The sequence below is a fragment of the Emydura macquarii genome, unplaced genomic scaffold (genome assembly GCF_026122565.2).
Source record: "Emydura macquarii macquarii isolate MOO-44397 ecotype Brisbane River unplaced genomic scaffold, CSIRO-AGI_Emac_v2 contig_2531, whole genome shotgun sequence".
Taxonomy (NCBI): Eukaryota; Metazoa; Chordata; order Testudines; family Chelidae; genus Emydura; species Emydura macquarii.
Window position 1 is genome coordinate 7,863,608 of NW_027132668.1, and position 21,380 is coordinate 7,884,987.

Here is a 21,380-nt window from a genome sequence, read left to right on the forward strand (position 1 = left end):
AAGATCACAAAGCATGTTAGATGATGTTCTCAAGAGGATTTTGTTCACTGTATTACATCCCTGTATCTATAAAATATGAACACACTCTGTAATTCCAACTATATCCACATGAGGGAGGTGCATAGCATTAAATAAAATACTCAGTGTAGTCAGTTTAGTTTAAAAATATTCACAGAGTATTTTTAAATGGTTAAGTATTTTTAAATGGTTTAAATTGAGGACCTCCCCACAACCCACTTCCTTTGTTAGCTTGCAATATACACACACACACACCCACCCACCCTGCTGCCTTACTCATATGCACTATTCCCTTTCCTTGGAGGACCAGGTTTCTATTCACTATTTGAGCAGGCAGGACTTGGGGGTTGCCATGGAGAGAATGGTCATGTACACATCCCTGGCCCTTCTGGGTGGGCAGTCTCCAGATCCAGTGGGCTTTAAGCCTCCAGAGTCTGAACAGAGTTCAGGCACTGCCCCAAGCTTGGAGTCTCTAGGTCAGTGGTCCCTAAACTTTTTAAATCACTCCTCCCTTAACCCCTGTCCGTGCCTGGGGCTGTAGGGGGCCCATGTACAGCGCCTCGGCCAGGGGCTAGGGCAGCAGCAGGGAGCCAGGATGGGGCGGGGTGCTGGGGGGCCGCAGCGGCTGGAGGGGCCGGGCACCAGGGACCGAGGCTGGGAGCTGGGGCCGCACCAAGTGTTGCAACCGGGGCGGAGGGGGGGGGGCCAGGCTGGGAGCTAAGGCTGTGGCTGGGCCAGGGGTCACAGCTGGGGGACCAGGTGCCGAGATTGGGCTGGATGCCAGGGGCTAAGGTTGGAACTGGAATAGGACTCCAGGCAAGTGGGGTTGGATGGCGCTCCTTCCCCACCCCGTGGGGGGCGGGGCTGGCCCGGGCCCCGCCCCGCCCCTGAACATTCCTCTATGCCCTCCTAGGGGGGGCGCGCCCCACAGTTTAGGGACCCTGCTCTAGGCACACTCTCAGGGTGCAGACCCTCTGTCTAGCACCCCCTCCTACTAGTTGGGACCTGTGGTCAAATTGCCTAGCCCTTGGGAGTAGTGCTGCCTCTTCCCTCCTAGACTTTCAGTAGCTTAATTACACATTCTCTTTCAGAACTTCAGTTGTGTGGGCACTCTGGCTTTAGAATTTACCTCTTCAGGGGTATGTGGTCTCTCTCTCTCTCACACAAACACATGCGCGCACGCACGCACGCACGCACTTTGCATAGGATTCTAACATACCATTGCTCTTTACTTAATAGCCCAAGATATGCACACATCTATACAAAAATAATAAGCCTGAACTCCATTTCCACACCACTATGGAGCACTCTTTGGGTTGGGGTCAAGGTCCTCCAGGGACAACCAGGATTCTTCTGCAGCACATGGTTTGTCCTCTGAACCAGGAAGTAACTCTCTCTTTTTCCAGGTCAGCTTGCTTTGACCTTGGTTGATCCCACAGCTCAATTAGGTCTCTTCCCACCGTGAAAGCATGCCCATCTATTCCCCTCTCCTACCTATCTCTTCCCCAAAGCTTCTTGCACCTCCAAAAAACCTTCTTCCTTTGTTTCCCTGTGAGTCCTCCTTAAACCACTGCTTTTTTCCTTCCATCTCCATCCCACTTAGGAATTTTCCATTCTCTCCAAATCACCAGCCCACTGCAATGACACTTGGTCAAACTGATTTCCCAACTCAGGCACCCTCCTTAGCATATCATTGCACAGCAGAATCATCAAGTTTAGTGACTTTCCATTGTCCCTAGTCTGGCGGGTAGATGCCAGAGGCCTTGTTAGCAAATGGGGTGTACTGCTGCATTCACACAGAGGCATTACAGACATAGCAATTTTACAACAACTTCACAAACATCACCCAGAATTCATACATTGTACAGATAGATTCCCCACATCACCACAAGAACATTTTCATAGATATGCCAGCAAGAGAAAAAACAAGAATTCTGTAGCACTTTAAAGACTAACAAATTTAATTTCAGCAGGCATAAGCTTTCATGAGCTTCAGCTCACTTCCGCAGATGCAGTTGGTAGAAATGATACAGCAAATAGGAAACATATACAGAAGGTAACATATGCATATCCAAGGGCATAGATAACAATGGAGTAGGTGGATAAAAGCCGGGTACTTGAGGCTTAATGACAACCATTAAGTAGGAGGTGAGAATAGGTGATCAGAACAAATTACTTCTTGTAATGAGAGCGCCATTCCAAATCCCTGTGTAAACCCAGTTTGAATGTGTCAAGTTTGCAGATAATTTCTAACTCAGCAGTTTCTTTCAAGTCTGTTTTTGATTTTTTTTTTTTTTTTTTTTTTTGGAGAAGTACAGCAACTGTTGCTGTACTTCTCCAAAAAAAACAACAAAAAACCCCTTCAAAAACAGACTTGAAAGAAACTGCTGAGTTAGAAATTATCTGCAAACTTGACACATTCAAACTGGGTTTAAACAGGGATTTGGAATGGTGCTCTCATTACAAGAAGTAATTTGCTCTGATCACCTATTCTCACCTCTTACTCAATAGTTGTCATTAAGCCTCAAGTACCCGGCTTTTATCCACCTACTCCATTGTTATCTATCCCTTGGATATGCATATGTTACCTTCTGTATATGTTTCCTATTTGCTGTATCATTTCTACCAACTGCATCTGAGGAAGTGAGCTGAAGCTCATGAAAGCTTATGCCTGCTGAAATTAAATTTGTTAGTCTTTAAAGTGCTACAGAATTCTCATTGTTTTTACTGTATACAGACTAACATGGCTACCCCTCTGGAACTCACCAGCAAGAGAGCATCTCCACTGCTAACTTCCCTTCAGCCTGAGATATGCCCATTTTAAAACAAGAGTCTCACTTCTGCTCCTAAATGGGACTTTCCCAAATCAGCCAGTTTTCTTTATGTCTTTTTAATGGTACTAGAATCATGAAGAAACTTTTACATAGGAAACATTCATAAAATGCATGGTTTTTAGTTACTAGAAAACAACACAGCAACAAAGGGAAACACCCAGGTCTAGGTTTAAACTTTTGCCAATACAGTAATATCAGTTAGGAGGTATTAATTTATGGTATTTTTATACTGCAAAAGCACTCTCAATGGTATAATCCATACTAGCAAGGCTTTCCAGTATAGCTTTACCTGTATAAGTACTGACAAACCTTTTCTAGTGTAGACTAGGCCACAGAATGCCAGGACCCCTTTATTATGTGGCACGTAGCAGCTCCTTGTCAACATTCCACGGAAATGTAACTCCCTATAGATTAGGACAGCAGATAGCTGAATAAACAATAAGGTTTGACTTGCTGCTGCCAGACTCTATGTTGTGATCAAGAATCTTTTGCCTGAATAAGGGAGAGGAATACTAGACAGATTTGCAAAGAACGTGAAAGTTTTAAAAACATGCTATTAAACTAGTGTTTAATACAAAGAAAACAAATACAAAGCAATGCAAACACAATGCAATGCACAATGAAAACAAACACAATGTAAGACATGGCCACATCTGGCAAAACAGACAAATATATTGAAACTGTTGGGAAAAAACAAAAATAGAAATTTGCTCCATGACATCTGACAAACAGAATCAGTGAAAACATGATCACACACCACTAATGTACTCAAGTCATTTACTACACTGATCAAAGTAGTTTTCATTCCAAGAAATGCTCTATATCCTCACTGGAATTTCTCACACAGGCCATGTTTTATGAAATGGAAGTTCAGCTGATGAGGCAAACACTGTCAAGACCCTCAGACAGTAGATGCAGATCTGAAATTGGTTTATAACTTGGAGTATCAGAATTTAGAATAGGTTTCCTAAGGAGTGGCTTAACAATGTCATGTTTAAATAATACAGGGGCAAGTCAAGAAAGGATCTGATGGAGAGATTATCGGTCAATTTTAGATGAGCTCAAGAGTGAATGTATATCATCTAGTTGACAAGTACAGCTTAGATCACTACCAGTAACACTGTGGTGTGTGTATAACACACCGCCGCTGTTATGGTGTCTATTTACAGAGTAGCAAGGAAGGTATGAAAAAAGGTAAGACTAAAGTTGAACAATAATATCCAAAAGAAAAAAACCCAACATTTTTCTTAAAAGGAGTACAGGGTAAATAAAACTGTTTATATGGAGGCAACCTATCACTAACAGTTATTTCAAATACAGTCTAGCAGCTGCCTATACACAACCAACTTTGGTCTCATATGCAAACATACTGCTATTATTGTGATGCAAAGAGGAAGGAACAATTCTTAAGGGGGAGCGCTACGTAATCATGTTTTTATAAATGAGCTGTTCCTACCTCAGAGAGCTAGGTGTCTTATAATTACACTTCTCCTACATTGCTGTAATAATGCAACATACAACACACCTTGGGGTCATGCATTATGGTGATCACATATTTGTAATGCCTTCTATCTTATTATTATTTATTGTTGTTATTTATAATTTGTATTAGCATAATGCCTAGGGACCTTTGCCATTGTGTTATGTGCTTTGCAAACACAGAACAAAAAGATGGTCCCTGCTTGAAGGGGCTTACAATGTAAATATAAAACAAAAGACAACAAATGGATATAGACATATGGGGGTGTACAATTCAACAATAAAACAATATTGGTCAACTTAATAGGCAGCGGTCTCTGCACACAAGCAGCCTACCCGCTGTCAAGATACCTTAGGTCAAGTAAAAAGTCAGATCCTACATCTGACTCTCGCAAAAACTAATAGGGGAATATATTTGGCAACAAATATTTTAAAATTTAAAATAAAAAATAAATTAAAATGTCTTTCTCATTCTGGAGGTCAGAAAAATTGGAATAATCTTGATAGCACAATAAGGTTACAATAAAATATGATTTCTGTGGGCTGGCCCATTGGCTTATAAAATGCACCACACAGACACGTAAGAGAAGCATAGGAAATTGCTAGGCTGGTTTTTATGCACCACAACCAGAAATAGATGGAAGTGCTGCAGAGATTGTGTGCTCAGCTGCTGTGGGAAAAAAAGAGAATACACACATTGATCAGTAGAAGTTATGAAAACTAAGGCCTGGTCTACACCGCTAGCGAAATTCGGCAGCAGTTGATGGGAGTTACACAAGCTACACAGAGTAGCTTGTGTAACTCCCGTTGACTTTGTAACTTCTGTTTAATGTGCTGTCCCCACTGCGCTGCGCCGATGGGAAATGGGTACCCATCAAAAAAGATTCTTGATCACAGCATAGAGCTATTCTTTTTGGGGAGGTGGTTTTATTAAATCAATTTCCAGATTGATTGAGCGTGTCTTCACTGTCACTCAATCAAACTGGAAAAAATCATTCTGACGGTGGCGAATTTGCCGCCATCAGTGTAGACATAGCCTAAGTAGTATTCTCATGCTCTGTGTGGTATCTTGCCCAGAGTTCTCTTCGGCTGGAAAGTTGCTGTTTTGCTGTTGTGAAGCCTGAACAAGGTAAGGGGAGTAAAATAGAGACAGGTATAACAGAGAATCTTCACTAGTCCAAAAGGGAGAAGTATGATCCCAGAGAATAATACAGGCTTTTCCAGGCATGGCTTTGTTAACAAGAATCAGAATGTTGCCCAAACATGAGTATGTTTTCAATTAAACTGAGAATGCAGTGCCCCACATACAGTATGCTGAGATGTGAAACAACAGGACCCAGCCAATTCTTTTCACACAAGAGAGGGGCATATCTCAAAAACTGCATTTCCCTTGCAGCAGGGAATTATTTTATCTCATGTGCTGGTGAAGTATAAATATTACCTCTAAACTCTCGTATTGAGCAATTTTACCAGTCAAAACTATTAATGACTATAATCCATTATAAGACAAATTGCTTTTTTCCTTTTCTCCATTTAATTGATCACAGAGTCTGAACTTTACAATCAGTGTGACGTAGGTGATTTAATGTAAACATATTTGATAGCCATTGCTGTTTTCCTCCACATAACAAGCACCTACCTTGGAATACTAGTTAGATACGTCAGGACATTCTGAAACTCTTTCTCGGGGATCTCGCCAAAAGCTGGGTAGTCTGGGAATGTTATAACAGGGCAACCACCTTCCCCTCTACCACCTAAAAAGCACAAGCAAAAGTATTGATATGTAATTAATCACCTTATATAGTTCATATTTCCCAGCAAATCAATTACTGTAATAATTTTTTCAAACAACTTTTCTGTAGTCCTCAGAAATGGGGATATTTGCTCTGAGTAATCTAGTTTTCAAGTACAATTTAGGAAACATAACCCACCATATTTGGTAGTTCCAACTTGTTATTTTTATGTTTGTTTTTTTAAATAAAAGGGTAAAGTGCCTTTGTTCCTCTTGTGAACTGGTTTTAACATCAGATGGTTGTACGCCTTGCATACAATTTATTTTACCTTAATGCAAAGATACTCCACATAAAATGAGAAATGGACAAACTATTTAAAATAAAACCTATCAAATCAAAACCAAACCACCCAAGCTAAAGTCAGCTGGAACCTTCATCCAGAGCTGAGCCAAACCTTTCACAGGATTGAAAATGCTCATGCAACTCCGCTACTATGTTCTATTTTTGCAAGCCTTCCTGTTTCCATTCTAGTCTGGAAGAAATGACAGAATATATATATAGAAAAGTCTGTTTCTTGTGAGATTTCCTGTCCAATTCTGCAGACCCAAGTGGAAGAGGTAAAGTATAATTAAACATCTAAGCTTCTGAGAGCTTATTTGAACCTTTTGTGACTTGTCCAGCATTACAAAGAATCTAAATTAAGAAGAAGTGAAATAATTTAAAATGTCTTTACCATAGGTTTTATAGCTACAGTATAAGTATTTTCTATATGTCACCACATGCAGTTAAAAATATGCTTAATTAAAATATAAAAGAAGGGCCAAGGTTCTCTAATCCCCTGCAACTGTACAAAGTTAATAGTGTGTGATAGGCCTACTCAATCCTAAAAGATTATCCCTGCTCAATGCTCCAAAAGGAGGAGAGAACAAAAACAACTAACTAGGTCCCTATCAATATCATGGGGAAATTCCTTCCCAATCTCACAGCTAACAACTGTGAATAAGTTAGCTATAATATTTTTCTAATAATAATATCAACAACAACAATAAATGTAATATTAACAATAATTATGTTGCTGTAAATTTAGGATAATATAACACCCAATTTATGCGCACATAACATTAACTCAAAAAGAAATATCTACATTCATAGAGCTATTTTAATAAAAATAAACTTTTCACTCCAAAACATCCATAATCAGAAAAGTGTATATACATCACTGTGCATGCGTTACTCTGACTACAGTCTGCTTACCTGCATGCAATATGGTGATATCTCTGTAAAACTCCTGAATGTAAATTGTACTAAAAATTAATCATCCAGGATGCATTCCAAGAGGAAAAACTGTAACTACTATGCAAATAAATGGCTTCACGTTATAACCTTTATGACACAGCCAAGCATTGGCACAGGAAAGTTAATTTAAGCCATATAATTATTCAAAGCAAACATAAATCAAGGTTAATTCTGATTATTTTATTCTCTTTTCCTTTTCTCCCTCCCCAAAGAAGAGAGAGCAAATATTTTCCTCTATTAGTTTTATTAAAAATATTCTTCCTATTCAAAATAATGTTATTTCTACATCTCAGAGAATCCTAAACTCTGTAAGTGTTCAGGTTTCTCTAGGATATTTTTTCCCAATATAGGAGGGTCTTATTTCCAAAGTTTTAAACAGACATCCACTATAAATAATCTGTGCTATTCCTCTTCTCTACTTGCTTTGCCCCAATTAATTTCTACAAATTAGAAAGCCTGAAACCTGGAACATAAGCAGCAAGCAAACAACAAATAAAAAAAGAGTAATGTGGTTGCAATACACGTTTTAAAGTTTAAAAAACTATCAGAGTTTACTGTAACACTAATATTTATCTAGCAACACATCAGCACATGCTTAAAACTAGGCATGTGATTTTCTGCTTCAGGGCCCTCTTGCAGAAAACAATTTTAGTCATTTGATCTGAAGTACTAGTTATTAGTTGTATGCTATATAATATTTTCTGCGGTAATCTGATCTTGCTTCTTTGAGTGCGCTGCATATTAACACACCACCACCAGAACAGGAGGGATGCACAAACAAATTAGATTTTTTGTCTTCTCTACAGCTCTTTCTAGATAGGTTTTTTTAAACCCAAAGCTGTTCTCAAAGGTTCCCTGGATAGTTCTCTTTCACTCAAAACTGTGGTTTAACCTAAGAATGAACACTATAACTTTTCCCTTGTCATCTGAATATACATATATATTGATTTTTCCCAAAAATAAAAAGCAGCAGTCAATGGGCCCAATCCCACAAATCCTTACTCATGTAAGTAAGTGTCACTGAAGTCAATGAGACTTGGGTCTTATACACCTTTGTGGACTAGTCCCATAAGGAATAATACATGGGAAATGACATATATTCCACACAGTATCTTGAATTAATCAAATACATTATTGCAATTCCACTTTAGTAAAATGATCATTCTTAGAGTTAGTGGTTTGTCATGGCATGGGCATATAGAACTATGCAAAAACTATGAATGTATATTCAAAATGAAAAACATAAAGGTCTGTTTTATTTTAATCAAAACATCCTTTACTTTGTAACCAACCGTTCAGCCCTGCATCAGCAAAAAAAGATGGGCAGAAGAGAGAGCCACTGCTACTTTTTATTCAGCATTGCTTTCTTGCTTCAGTCTCTGCAAAAGCAGGTGAATCATTGCTCTGACAATTTTTAAATTAGATACGTCAGCTGTGATTCCCGCCCACCCCAAACTGAAGAAGTCACAGAACCTACAGCCACTAATTCTAATTATGAACAATCCTGCAATCCTCATCCCTGAAGCCCAGATTTAAAGACAGATGCTCTTAAGGATCTCATTTAAATTGGGTCAGCTGTTTACTGTCATATACACCTAATCATATACAAAAATCCCAAAGTGTCAAAAGGAGGCAAAGATATTTATAGAAAAGGAAAGAAGAAAAAAACCCAATACCCTGAAGTTCATGATTCCCATGCACCATGAATGTAAATTACATATTTTTTGTTTAAACTAATGCCATTGATGAAACTATCATGATCATAAATTATATTACAGATTGTAAGATAGTACACTTCCAAGAAGAATTTGACTGAAAATCCACATTTATAAAAATGCTGCCCTTCTCTGTAAAGTGACTGGACAAATGCGCCTATAGGTTTTCCATGTTTAAGATACCTAGTTATTCTATATCAAATAGATTCACTTGACATATTAAATGTATTTCCCCTAATTGTCAGCTATGCAAACTCCGCCTGGGATCTGAAAGTCAAGCTAGGTTTTTTCCTTATTGTAATATCATCATCTGTAAAAATATTTTGCTGGCCAAATTCTGTACTCAGGTGACGTATAAATAATCCTTTGCTCCCATCCCCGGACTTCAGAGGGATCCACAGGTATATCTGATTGGAATTTAATAAGCAATTCTATTAATGATGCATCAGGAGGAATAGAATCCAGCTTGTTCTTTCATGGCTTTTTATTAGCAAAGTCTGTAGATATTTCTTTGACTATACCCAGGGAACTGTTAAGTATATTTTCCTATTCCTTTTTCAAGTACTAAAAAAGTTAGTTTAAATGTCAGTTTGTAAGTCTTCAAACTGCATACCTGAAAAAAGTGGAGTAACTCAGAAGTGCACTGGATCTATCTATACACGTCAGCTGAAATGGGCTCCCAAGAAGAGTCTCTGAACTTAATTGGGAGTGTTCCAGTTGGGAAGATCCTGAATGCAGCAATCCAGCCTTGAAGACTCTCTCTTCCCCAAGGCCTCATGGGAGTTGTAGACACTTCCACTTCCAGGAGATGCCAGGAGAGCGTGCGGTGGGTCCATCTTGGAGAAGAACTGAAATCCCTGTCAGGGAAGCTGAGATTGCACTATGGAGCTCTGTCCAACCTAGGAGCTGCTGCTAAACTGCAGCTAGAAAGCCAGAAGTTGCTGCTGCTGCTGAGAGTCTGCTGTGGCTTTGACCAAGCAGAGGCTGTTGCTGGGGTTCACTGCAGCCAGGGCAGAAACTGTTGCTATGCTGAGAACTGACTGAGGTGGGCCTGCAGTGGAGACTCAGCATGAGTAACCACCACTTTTGTTGTTTGGGAAGTGCTTGCAAGGGAAGGGGAATAACAAAGAGACTTTAAGGGGTCGCCTGAGTCTGAGAAGAGACAAAGGGTCTTATTGTCAAACCAGCATCCAGGGTTACTGACCTCTGGTTAAAACAACTCCAGTTTCAGATGGGTTGTGCAGCCTAGAATGGTCCCAAGTAGGGGCTTTGCTACAGCTGGGCCTGGGTGGGCCAGGGCCCACCCACTTTGAAAGCAGGCTCACCCAAGCTCTGCTTAAACTACCTGTGCAACTGGTGCTTTCTTGACCAGTGGCTTCCTGAACTTCCAGTCACATGAACGGAAACAGGAAGTTCGGGTTTTTTGGTCAGCCCACCCATGGCAGCCAGAGACCCCGCCAGAAGATCTGGTCTGCCTACATCCCTGGCCTCAAGTTAGAGTTGCTCTGCCCCTTGTTGCATGGGCTGCACCATGTTACTGCTCCAACAGAGCACTGTCCCCAGCTTCAAGATCTTCGAGCGCACCCATGCAAGCAAGTGTTTGGAACTCTGCAGTTCAGAGGAGCAAACACTGAGGGGTGGGGTAAATGGTGACTGTGTAAATGCAAGTTGGTTAGTTTCATTTACTGCTGTAAACTGCATTTATTAATCCATTTTATTGATGCGCTCCCTGCAGATTTAAATGGGTTGTGCCATTTTAATTAATCTCAGTCTGTTATATCATGTTTTCTTAAGCTGTTAAGTAAAGGTGTGTTAACACTAATGTAAGTATATATTGGGTGTATATTGTTTATAATGGATTCTTTTGAGTTAGACCCATTGCCTAGATTAGCTCAGTTTTATTCCTGAAACTTCCCAAGGCATGCCAGAACATGTGCCTGGAGGCATCACCAATTTTCATTTCCTTTTCAAGTAAAAGGACTGCAGCAGAGGGGTGGATAGAGGATTCCCACCGATCCAGCACCATCACTAAGATACTCAGGATCTCCTTTACTGTCAACAACATCAGGCACCCGGGTACAAAGGTGAGTATTGCCCGCTCCCAAGAAACCCAGGGAGAAAAGAGGGAGGGCGGGCTACACAAGGATTTAAAATGTAAAATGATGCTGTGTTATATTGGTTTAATCATCACTACTTTAAAACCCAGTACCGTATATCTTTATTTAGAACATGGTTTCTGCTAAATTTGGTCACTCTTCTTGACAGCTCTCTTGGTCAATGTACAGTTAGTAAGGAAAGGTAACTGCTAATTGAAAGCAGCTTCATATTTTGAGTAAATACCCATTTTTAAAATTGCACATCTCTAGCAGTTCCATGGGCTAGTTAGTACAAATACAATATCCTGCTTATGAATGAGACATAAATTCCCCTACCCTTTAACAAGTCTTAACTTGTGTTTATGTTTATTTTGTAATTGCACGTGCCTGAAAGCATTGTCACAGACCGACCCCTATTTAGGTTAGATGAGTACAGAACATCATGATCCTATGTATATGAAGAAAAGGCAGATATTTCCCTGACCTTATTCATGTACCCATCGGTAACTCCCAACACTGGGATTTGAATCTGCAAGACTTGCTGACATGAATATGTATTCATACAAGAAGTCCATCCTATTGTAGCTAGTTGCAACTTAAACCCTTGGGGCCCAGACTCAGTGCTGCATCACTCCAGTTTTATGCCAATGTAAGTCCCTAAAATCTATGAGATGTTACAACAGTTTCCAAAAAGAGATTCACGGACCGGGAAAAAAAACAACAGAGAAACATTCTGTAGAAGTCGCCTTACATTTTCAAGCAGTTGACTTGCGAGATTTTTTTTTTTTCATTTCTGATTTGTCTGACTGATAAAAGCAAAAAGTCAGAAAGATAAGAATATGTTTGTCCCCATTCCATTTATAAGACAGAGTCCTAGATTTCTCAAATATGAACAGTTTTAATGGGAAATAACTCCTCAATTGCTAATTAAGCCTGCCTGCACCTGCCTATCTGAGGGATGGCCAGGCCTCTCTCTTTGTGACACATTGGCCCAGATGCAGTCAGTTGTGGTACTCAAACTGGATCCTTGTTGTTATAAAAGAGAGGGGTCTGCTGGCAGAGTATTCTCTGGGAGGGCTCTGGAATCTGCTCTTCTTCCTTGGTTAAAATGGCTTGAATTTGATAACCTTCCAGGCTTGCTGCAAACACCATCTATTTGATAGATTTTTTAAGAGAAAATTGAGAGTATATTTCCTACAACAACAAAGTATTAGAAAGGATATTTTTTGTAGATGGCTGGCTGGCAGAGTTCCTGTTTGATTGATTGTTTTAATAACGCTGTTATTGTTTTTATTATTTAAAATCAAAATAAATAGATAGTTATTTTCACTTGAGTACTGCATGCTAGGACTGGGAATTTCGAGAGAACCTATGGGAACTAGACATCCAAATCTAATGGAAAGTTGGTGCCTAATTCCCTTAGACTCCTTTGACAATCCCAGACTATGTTGTTGTTTATATACTGCCAAAAAACATGCTAAGCACTTTTCATTTAAGTATACTTCACTTCCACTTCCTCTTCCTTCACTTCCACCTGATAATCTCATGCACTCTCTCTATATATAGATTTGTTTGTTTAATCCTTGATTTTTCTCAGCAAAATTTAATCTTAATTTACACCACCTATCTGGTTTCTGAAAACCAGCAGAAGCTGTCCAATCCAAGATGTCCTCCACATTTTAAATTTATCTATTTTCCCCCTTAAAAACACCACTAATTAAATACAAAGCACTAGCATTAATACAACATTAAATTTGCTCTAGCTATTCTTCACACATGTAGTTTCTAGTCTTTCTTTCTTTAGCTGAGGATTTATCATACTATATATTTATTTATTGATGGCATATACTATAAAATATGTTTAACATGGCCACGCGGTCAATGGAAGTTTTGTAACACTAAGCCTTTTCTCTACTTTAATTGACAAAATAGAAGGATCAACAAAATCAAGCAGCATCCAATGTAGAGAACCCCACAGCTATAAATCAGTTGTGCCTCACACCAGCTAGAGGCTTAAAAGAAGTGATTCAAAGCTACTTATTAATTTGTAAATGACTTTTTTCTTCTGTTCATGGGAGTCACAAGAGAAGATAAACAGAATGAAAAATAACGGCACAAGTTCTATGGGGCACACTTGGTCTGCTGGATGCAGCCAGTGGGGGTAAAGGAGCCAATTGCCAATCTGGTGGCTGGTTCTACGCTGGCTCTAATTTATGCTGGCTGGACTGTCCACCAGCCAAGAACAGCCTACAGTACACCGCAGCTTTAGCCATGCCCCATCCTTACCCTGGGGCTGCAATGGGAGTGACATAGCTGTGCATCTGCTCAGGACTCCACCATGGTAAGGGAATCCTCAACTGGTAAGAACTATTTGCAGCATTGCGGTAGCTATGTTGATCCTAGGATATTAGAGGGACAAGGTGGCTGAGGTAATATTTTTTATTGAACAAATTCTTTTTATTGGTGAAAGAGATAAGCATTTGAGCTACACTGGGCTCTTCTTCAGACCTGGGAAATGTATTCTGATGGTATGTCTACACTGCAGACTCTGCAGCAATCGATGCAGCGGGATTGATTGAGTGGGTCATGTAGACCCGTTCAATTAATCCCAGATGGGCTCTCTGGTCTACGCCAGTAATCCATCTCCCTGAAAGGAGTAAGGCTGCGTCAACGGGAGGGCATCGCCCATCAACACAGCGCTGTGAAGACATTGCGGTACGTCAACCTAAGTGCGTCAATGTAGCGTAGCTTGCATATCTCCCACCAACTGCTGGCAGCAGTGTGGATCAGGCCTTAGTGTCACAGCAAAACACAAGGTGGAACAGATTGTTTAGCACGAGGCGCTAACTGTATTGTTACTGTATTGTAAGAGACGATTCATTCTCCATCCTTAGAGGTTGTTAAAGTGCAGCTTGACAAAGCCCTGGCTGGGATGATTTAGTTGGGGTTGGTCCTGGTTTGAGCAGAGGGATGGACTAGATGACCTCCTGAACAGTTGCTGATGAGTCACATGCCATTGTAAGCAGGCCCATCATACCATCCCCTCCATAAATTTATCAAGCTCAGTCTTGAAGCCGGTTAGGTTTTTTGCCCCAACTGCTTCCCTTCGAAGGCTGTTCCAGAACTTCACTCCTCTAATGGTTAGAAACCTTAGTCTAATTTCAAGCCCAAACTTGCTGATTGCCAGTTTATATCCATTTGCTCTTGTGTCCACATTGGCAATTAACTTAAATAATTCCTCTCCCTCCCTAGTATTTGTCCCTCTCATGTATTTATAGAGAGCAATCATATCTCTATTGCTAACATTAAAAAGTCAAATATAAAACAAAGGATGCAAATGTAAGGGGTCTATTAGCCCCTTACTGAAATTTAGTGGGTCTTTTAGGTTGGTCATCTCTGGAGGAAGCAGGACCCTGGAACGGACAACCCCCAGGGCCAGTGGAGAGAGGCCAACCCAGGTCAGCCTGATTGACAGGGCGGGCAGGCCAATGAGGGAGCCAAGAGGGTGGGGGAGCCTAGCCCTCCGTATGAGCTGGAGCTGCCTGCCTGGGCATGCCTGGGGCAGAGCTGACCGGAGCTAAGGACAAAGGAGCCTGCAGCTGGAAGGCTAGAAGAGGAACACAGAAAGCTGAACTGAGCTGAGCTGACCCACAGCAGCAGAGCCAGAGGGGCATCCCAGAGAGCCGAGCGCAGCTGCACTGAAGCAGAGCGAGCTGGGGCTGGAGCCGTCTGGAGCTGGGTGTGGTGAGCAGCTGGGGAGAGCGAAGGGACTCTGGGAGTATGTGGCTACTGGCAGAGCAGGTGTCTGACTCTGCATCCCTGCAGCGTAGCCAGGACCTGGACAGTGGGCCTGCGACATGTGACACAAACTGTGAACCTTCCTTACACCCCGGAAACACTGTTTGTGGTGTCCCCGTGCCAGGGGGCAGTGTTGGGTGTTTTCCTTTAACCTTTTTTCCTCTTTTCTTATTTTTTTATTTGATTTTTGATTGCTGTTTGTTTAATAAACTGTATTGCTTTTCATTGTATACAATGATCAGTGGGTCAGGGAAGTGCCCAGTGCAGAGTTAATACCTGGAGTGGGGACACCCTAGCTCCTGCCCTTAGGGACCACGGCAAGATTGGGGGTTGAGCCCCAGGAATCTTGGGCCCAGTCTTGTCGGGGTTACAGGGGCCCCACCACACAGGAGAGTGGGAGGGGAGCCCTCGAGGTCAGGTGGGCCTCTGGGTAAAGAGAGTGGGAGCAGGGACTCAGATCCTTTTGCTAGCCAACTCTACCGGGGTTGTGTATAAGCCAGGAAAGTTCCCCATAATAGAGGCCCATTCCCCCACTTACACCAAGTAAGAACATAATACATGGATCTGCCATACAAATATCAAGGGCTTAGAGCATGAAGTACTTTAAAAACTAGTCTTACAGTTTCAACCCAATTTTCAAGTATGCAAAAAGCATGCCTAATTATCAGAAAAGGCGGGTAACAAGGAAATTACAAACAAAGCCATCAATGAGTATTATAAAGCATTTACATTAATGGAGATATTCACTATCTTACTATTATTATCTAATCTTTATTTTGTTCGACATTACATGTTGTACCAAAGAACAATACATAGAAAAGGGGGCTGGAATGAGTGGTTTAATATTTGTAGTGGCCGGAAGAGTTATTTGTATTTTATCAGGTTTTATGGATATTCTAGGTGCTTGTGACAATTAACTTGTGCAGATAACATTTTGATAAGATACACTTGTCTGCCTGTTCTTACTCATCTACATTCTATTATAATGTAGCTGTGCATAAACAATTGCAGGGAGTTTAAGTCTGAATGCAGAGGATATATGGTAACTTTCCACTCAACGGAGAAAGAAAATCTGAGGAAGTGTCTGAGTGAGAAAATTACATGAAGTGCTAATGAACTAAGCCCTAAGCAAGGTGTTTATCACCCACAGAGGGAGAGGATGTCCTTGGAAAAGATAAAGGATTGAGAGAACACTTTGATGCACAGAAGAAAATTAAAATATTCTCTATCAAAGAGAAATAAACAAAGATAAAAGAGTAAACTACCAAGTAAAATAGAAAAGACAGTAAAGTAAAATAAAAATAAAGCTGTAGGGAGTGAGCTATTCAAACTGATGTCTGAGAGGAACAGCTGACCTAATGTCTGAACATTCTAATGATAATGTTTCATACTTCCAAAAACAAGTAAGGTTCTTCTGTAGAGAGAACAAGGACTATAGAGAAAAATAAAGGGACATGCCAAGGAACAAAATTTTAATTGTGGGGGTATGGACTTGCTATACAAGTGAATCACTTGGAACCCTGTCTGGAGTTTAGACAGACTGCTACCCATAGATCAGGTAGAACAAATGTCTGCATACTAATATCTAAGGGCAATAACTACAGTTTTTAAACTCAGTCTGTATTAGCATGATTTTTCATAGCTTGTGACTAAGTGGATTTGCATTTAAATGCTTTTCTTAGTTTTAGTATTTCACTTTTTTATTTCTTAAATACAAAGTATTTTTTTTTTCATTTCAAATATAATTTGGATGGAGCTATTGACAAAGGGAGAGAAATGCTTATCACTGCAGAAAATGAAAGAATTTTTACTCTCAAGAGAAAAAGACAACTCAGAGTTAGTGAGTACCTCTGGATCAGTTATCTCAAAAAGGCTTAGAAAGGACCGTGGTCCCTATCCATACGAGGTGCCAGAGGTGGATAGGGCTTTGCGCTGAGGTTCAGTGACTCTCTGTTACAGTCCTGCATTCAGACAAATATTTCACAAAGCTAAATAAATAATATATTTTATTAGAGAAAATACTACATATTCAACTATCTGCAGCACTGCTATTTTTGCTACATTTTAAGTATCCACCTAAGGCAATAAATAATGCACCATGCCTAAAAATCTCTTAAAGGAAAATTATTTAATAAAAATATTCTTAATCTATATACTTCCATCAACTGTATGGGATTTTATATTAGAAACCTATTTTCAAGGTCAAACAAGTATTTAAAAAAATCAACACTCCCACGACAAAAATAAATATCCTCAACGGCATAGCAGAAAGTCACAATGCAAGTGTGAGTAAGATGTTACATAACTACAGTGACAGAATATTAAACACTGCTTTTGTGTTCCCATAGCACATAGCAACACTGTACAGTACAGCACTGAAAGTTAACTATTAACTCGCTTTAATACATACCTTAGGATAAATATGAAGTGCAAAAATAGACTAAAAATTGCATTATAATGATAAATTGCAACAAAAAAGATAATTATTACAACCCATAGTTAAACAGTTCTACTAGCTTTTAAAACAGAAACATCTACTTATAACAAATTGAGGGGTTAAGTACAAATTCAATAAACTGGAATGAGAAATGGCTGCTCTTGTTAAGCTCCACTGCACTGTGGACATAATAAGTGCTGAATATGCTTGTGGCTGTGTGAAATAAAGAATCTTGGTGGCTAAGGAATCTTAAATTGCATTCAGTTGGCTTGCATCCATTCTATTCATAATAGGATTTAACTCACTGCTGGGGAAAAAGTAGTAAATCCTTCTTGCAGTTATCTAGTAAGACCGTTTCTTATATAAAATTATCACAAGCTTTTTTGCTCCTAGTTAGAAAACAGAAATTTAGGCCTGGTCTACACTAGAAAATTAGATTGGTATAACCATGTTGCTCAGGGGTGTGAAAAATCCACACCCCAAGCAGCATTATTAAGAAGATCCAAGTCCCCACACAGATAGCACTATGTCCCTCTTATCCTCATAGCTATTGCCTCTCAGGGAGGTGCACTAACTATAGCAAATGGGAGAACCCCTCCCATCAATGTAGGTAGTGTCTATACTGAAGTGCTACAGGAGTGCCGCTGCAATGGTGCAGCTGTGCCACTGTAGTGTTTTCAGTGTAGGACAAGCCCTTATAGCATCACAGGCCTAACACATACCAAGAGAATTTTACATTAAATACCAGAGGGTCTTTCACTTCCAATCTCCCCCTCCAAGTAGGTCCTCACTTTAAGATAAGATATCTTAACTTATTTTTTGCTCAGACATAGGAATGGCCATACTCAGACCAATGGTCCATCTAGCCCAGTATCCTGTCTTCTGACAGTGGCCAATGCCAGGTGCTTCAGAGGGAATGAACAGAACAGGTAATCCATCAAGTGATTCATCCTGCCAGCCATTCCCAACCTCCGGCAAACAGCAATCCCTGCCTATCCTAATAGTTGATGGACCTATCCTCCATTAACTTATCTAGCTCTTTTTTTGAACCCCAATATCATCTTGACCTTCACAACATCCTCTGGCAAGGAGTTTCACAGGTTGACTATGCATTGTGTGAAGAAATACTTCCTTTTGTTCATTTTAAACCTGCTGTCAATTTATTTGGTGATCCCTAGTTTTTGTGTTATGAGGAGGAGTAAATAACTCTTCCTTATTTACTTTCTCCACCTCATTCATGATTTTATAAACCTCTATCGTATCCCCCCTCAGACATCTCTTTTCCAAGCTGAAAAGTCCCAGTCTTATTAATCCCCCCTCATGTGGAGGTTTTCCATACCCCTAATCATTTCTATTGCCCTTTTCTGTACCTTTTCCAGTTCCAATATATTTGTAATTCTTCAGTCTGCTTTGTTCTTAACTATCTTGAGTAGTTTTGTATTTTGACCTGTCCTTGCCTAGGGTAGCCACCTGCAAATGCCAAGGTCAGGGCAAGCTCCAAAAGGAAAGCAGATTCTCCCAACACTGGTGGGTGACACTGAAGTCAGACTTCTCAACCAGCCGCAAACAATGCTTCTGATTCCCCACACTGGTTATCAAGAAGCTAAAACAAAAATCTGCACAGCCCCCTTTACTGCATTTCAGTCCCTGGCTCCCAGTCAGCCGCTAGGTCCAGTAAAGAGATAAGTTATATAAAATTCTGAAAACTGACCATTTACTCCTAATCCAGGAGAGGACCTTTCCTCTTATCCCATGACAGCTTACTTTGCTTAAGAGCCTTCGGTGAGGGACCTTGTCAAAGGCTTTCTGAAAATTTAAATATACTATATCCACTGGATCACCCATGTCCACCTGCTTGTTGACCTCCTCAAAGAATTCTAATAAATTGGTGAAGCATGATTTCCCTTATGAAAACCAATTTGATTTTTCCCCAAACAAATTGTGTTCGTCTATGTGTCTGATAATTCTATTGTTTACTATAGTTTCATCCAATTTGCCTGGTACTGAAGTTAGGCTTGCAAGCCTGTAATTGCCAAGATCACCTCTGGAGCCTTTTTAAAAAATTGGCGGCACATTAGCGATCCTCCAGTCATCTGGCACAGAAACTGTACCAGAAATTACTAATGTGTAATTTCACATCTGAGTTCCTTCAGAACTCTTGAGTGGATACCATCTGGTTCTGGTGACTTATTACTGTTTAGAAGAGGTTTTGGAACAAATTGATAAATTAATGACCCCTCAATCTGGGACAGTTCCTCAGATTTGTCACCGAAAAAGAATGGCTCAGGTCTGGGAATCTCCCTCACATCCTCAGCCATGAAGACCAATGCAAAGAATTAATTTAGTTTCTCCGTAATTGCCTTATCTTCCTCAAGCACGCCTTTAGCATCTCGATAGTCCAGAGGACCCACTGGTTGTTTAGCAGGGTTCCTGCTTCTGATATACTTAAAAAAAAATGTTGTACATAAAAGAAAAAAAACATCAGCATCACAGAAGAAATAAATCTCAAGTTCAGCCCATAGAATAGAAATGAAACAGTCATTATAACTAATGATGAACCATGAACACAATGAGATTTAATGAACTTGTACCAAGCAAAGCACTGCTTTGATCAGGACACACAGGAGAATGAAACATATCCATCTCTGTATTTGCACAGAAAGGCCAGAGCTTTGTTAATTTTAATGGCATGGGGGGTGCTAATTGCAGTTCAAACTATACCTCCATTATTGGCCAGGGCAGCAATTGCAGCAGATGGCTCCTATATACCTGCAAGGGCTTTATATATAGCAAAGGAATGGACAAACCAAGGGAGCCAATCAGCTTTCCCTTCCCCCACAATCTGACCAATGGACAGCAGGCCCAGATGGAGAAATCTCTCTTCTCCTGTCCCCCTTTCCATCTAGGCAAAAACTCCATGTGTTCTGGACTAATGGGGGAAGGGTCTGGAGCAGCTGATCCTCCACCTCCCTTTCCCAGGACCCTAAGGTCTGTCTAACCGCTGCCAATCCAATCATATACCACTTGCACAGAGACTAGGGATAGGCAAAAGAATGGCCATACTGGGTCAGACCAATGGTCCAACTAGCCAGTATCCAATCTTCTGACAGCAATCAATGCTAGATGCTTCAAAGGGAATGAACAGACTAGGGCAATCATTAAGTGATCCATCCCCTGTGTCTTTCACTCCCAGCACCTGGCAGTCAGAGGCTTAGACACACAAGAGCTAATAGCCATTGATAGACTTATCCTCCACTAACTTATCTATTTCTTTTTATAACCCACTTATACTTTTGGCTTTCACAACATCCCCTGGAAACGAGTTCCACAGGGTGACTGTCCATTTGTGACGAATTACTTCTTTTCGTTTGTTTTAAACCTGCTGCCTATTTATTTCCTTGGGTGACCCGGTTCTTGTGTTATGTGAAGGGGTAAATAATACCTCCATTTTCACTTTCTCCGCACCATTTATGATTTTATAGATCTCTATCAGATCCCCCCTATCAGATTCCAAACTGGAAAGACCCAGTCTTTTTAATCTCTCTTCATATGGAAGCTGTTCCAGACCCTTAATCATTTTTGTTGTCTTTCTCCTTATCTATAGATCTACAGAGCTGTGGTGCTGCCCACAAAGTCAGCCAGCTGGCACTATTTGCTATGATATAAATAATTCAAGTTTCAATTATATTTAACAATTTATTTTTTTGTAAATTCCAAAATAGCATATCTTTATGAATAATTCTGAATACAGACCAGAAAATGATGGATGCCTTGATAATAGGGTTCAGTGACTATGTGAAAGTGTGGATAGAAACAACAGTTAAACCACACATTTGAACAATAGATACATTAGGAAGTTTCCAGTCTTTACCTGACAGGTAGGCAAATTGCTTCTTTAACTGGTCTTCAATATCTGCAGCACAGAGGGGAACAATATCCTGATGCATGATTTCGTCTGGAACAGAAAACAATGC

The 21,380-nt window shown here is 40.3% G+C and overlaps 1 protein-coding gene across 11 annotated transcripts in view; it reads right to left on the minus strand.

Annotated features, from left to right (window-relative positions):
- MCF2L (MCF.2 cell line derived transforming sequence like) overlaps nt 1-21,380 on the minus strand; it is a 260,528-nt gene that overhangs the window by 80,525 nt on the left and 158,623 nt on the right. For 10 of the 11 annotated variants that reach the window (XM_067563667.1, XM_067563670.1, XM_067563666.1 and 7 more), the window contains 2 exons: nt 21,278-21,361; nt 5,971-6,085 (listed from right to left, as the gene is read on the minus strand). In XM_067563667.1, coding sequence (XP_067419768.1) covers nt 5,971-6,085; nt 21,278-21,361 — 199 coding nt within the window. Of the gene's footprint in view, nt 1-5,970; nt 6,086-21,277; nt 21,362-21,380 lie in introns of those variants that run through there. The other variant, XM_067563676.1, reaches the window with a different exon arrangement.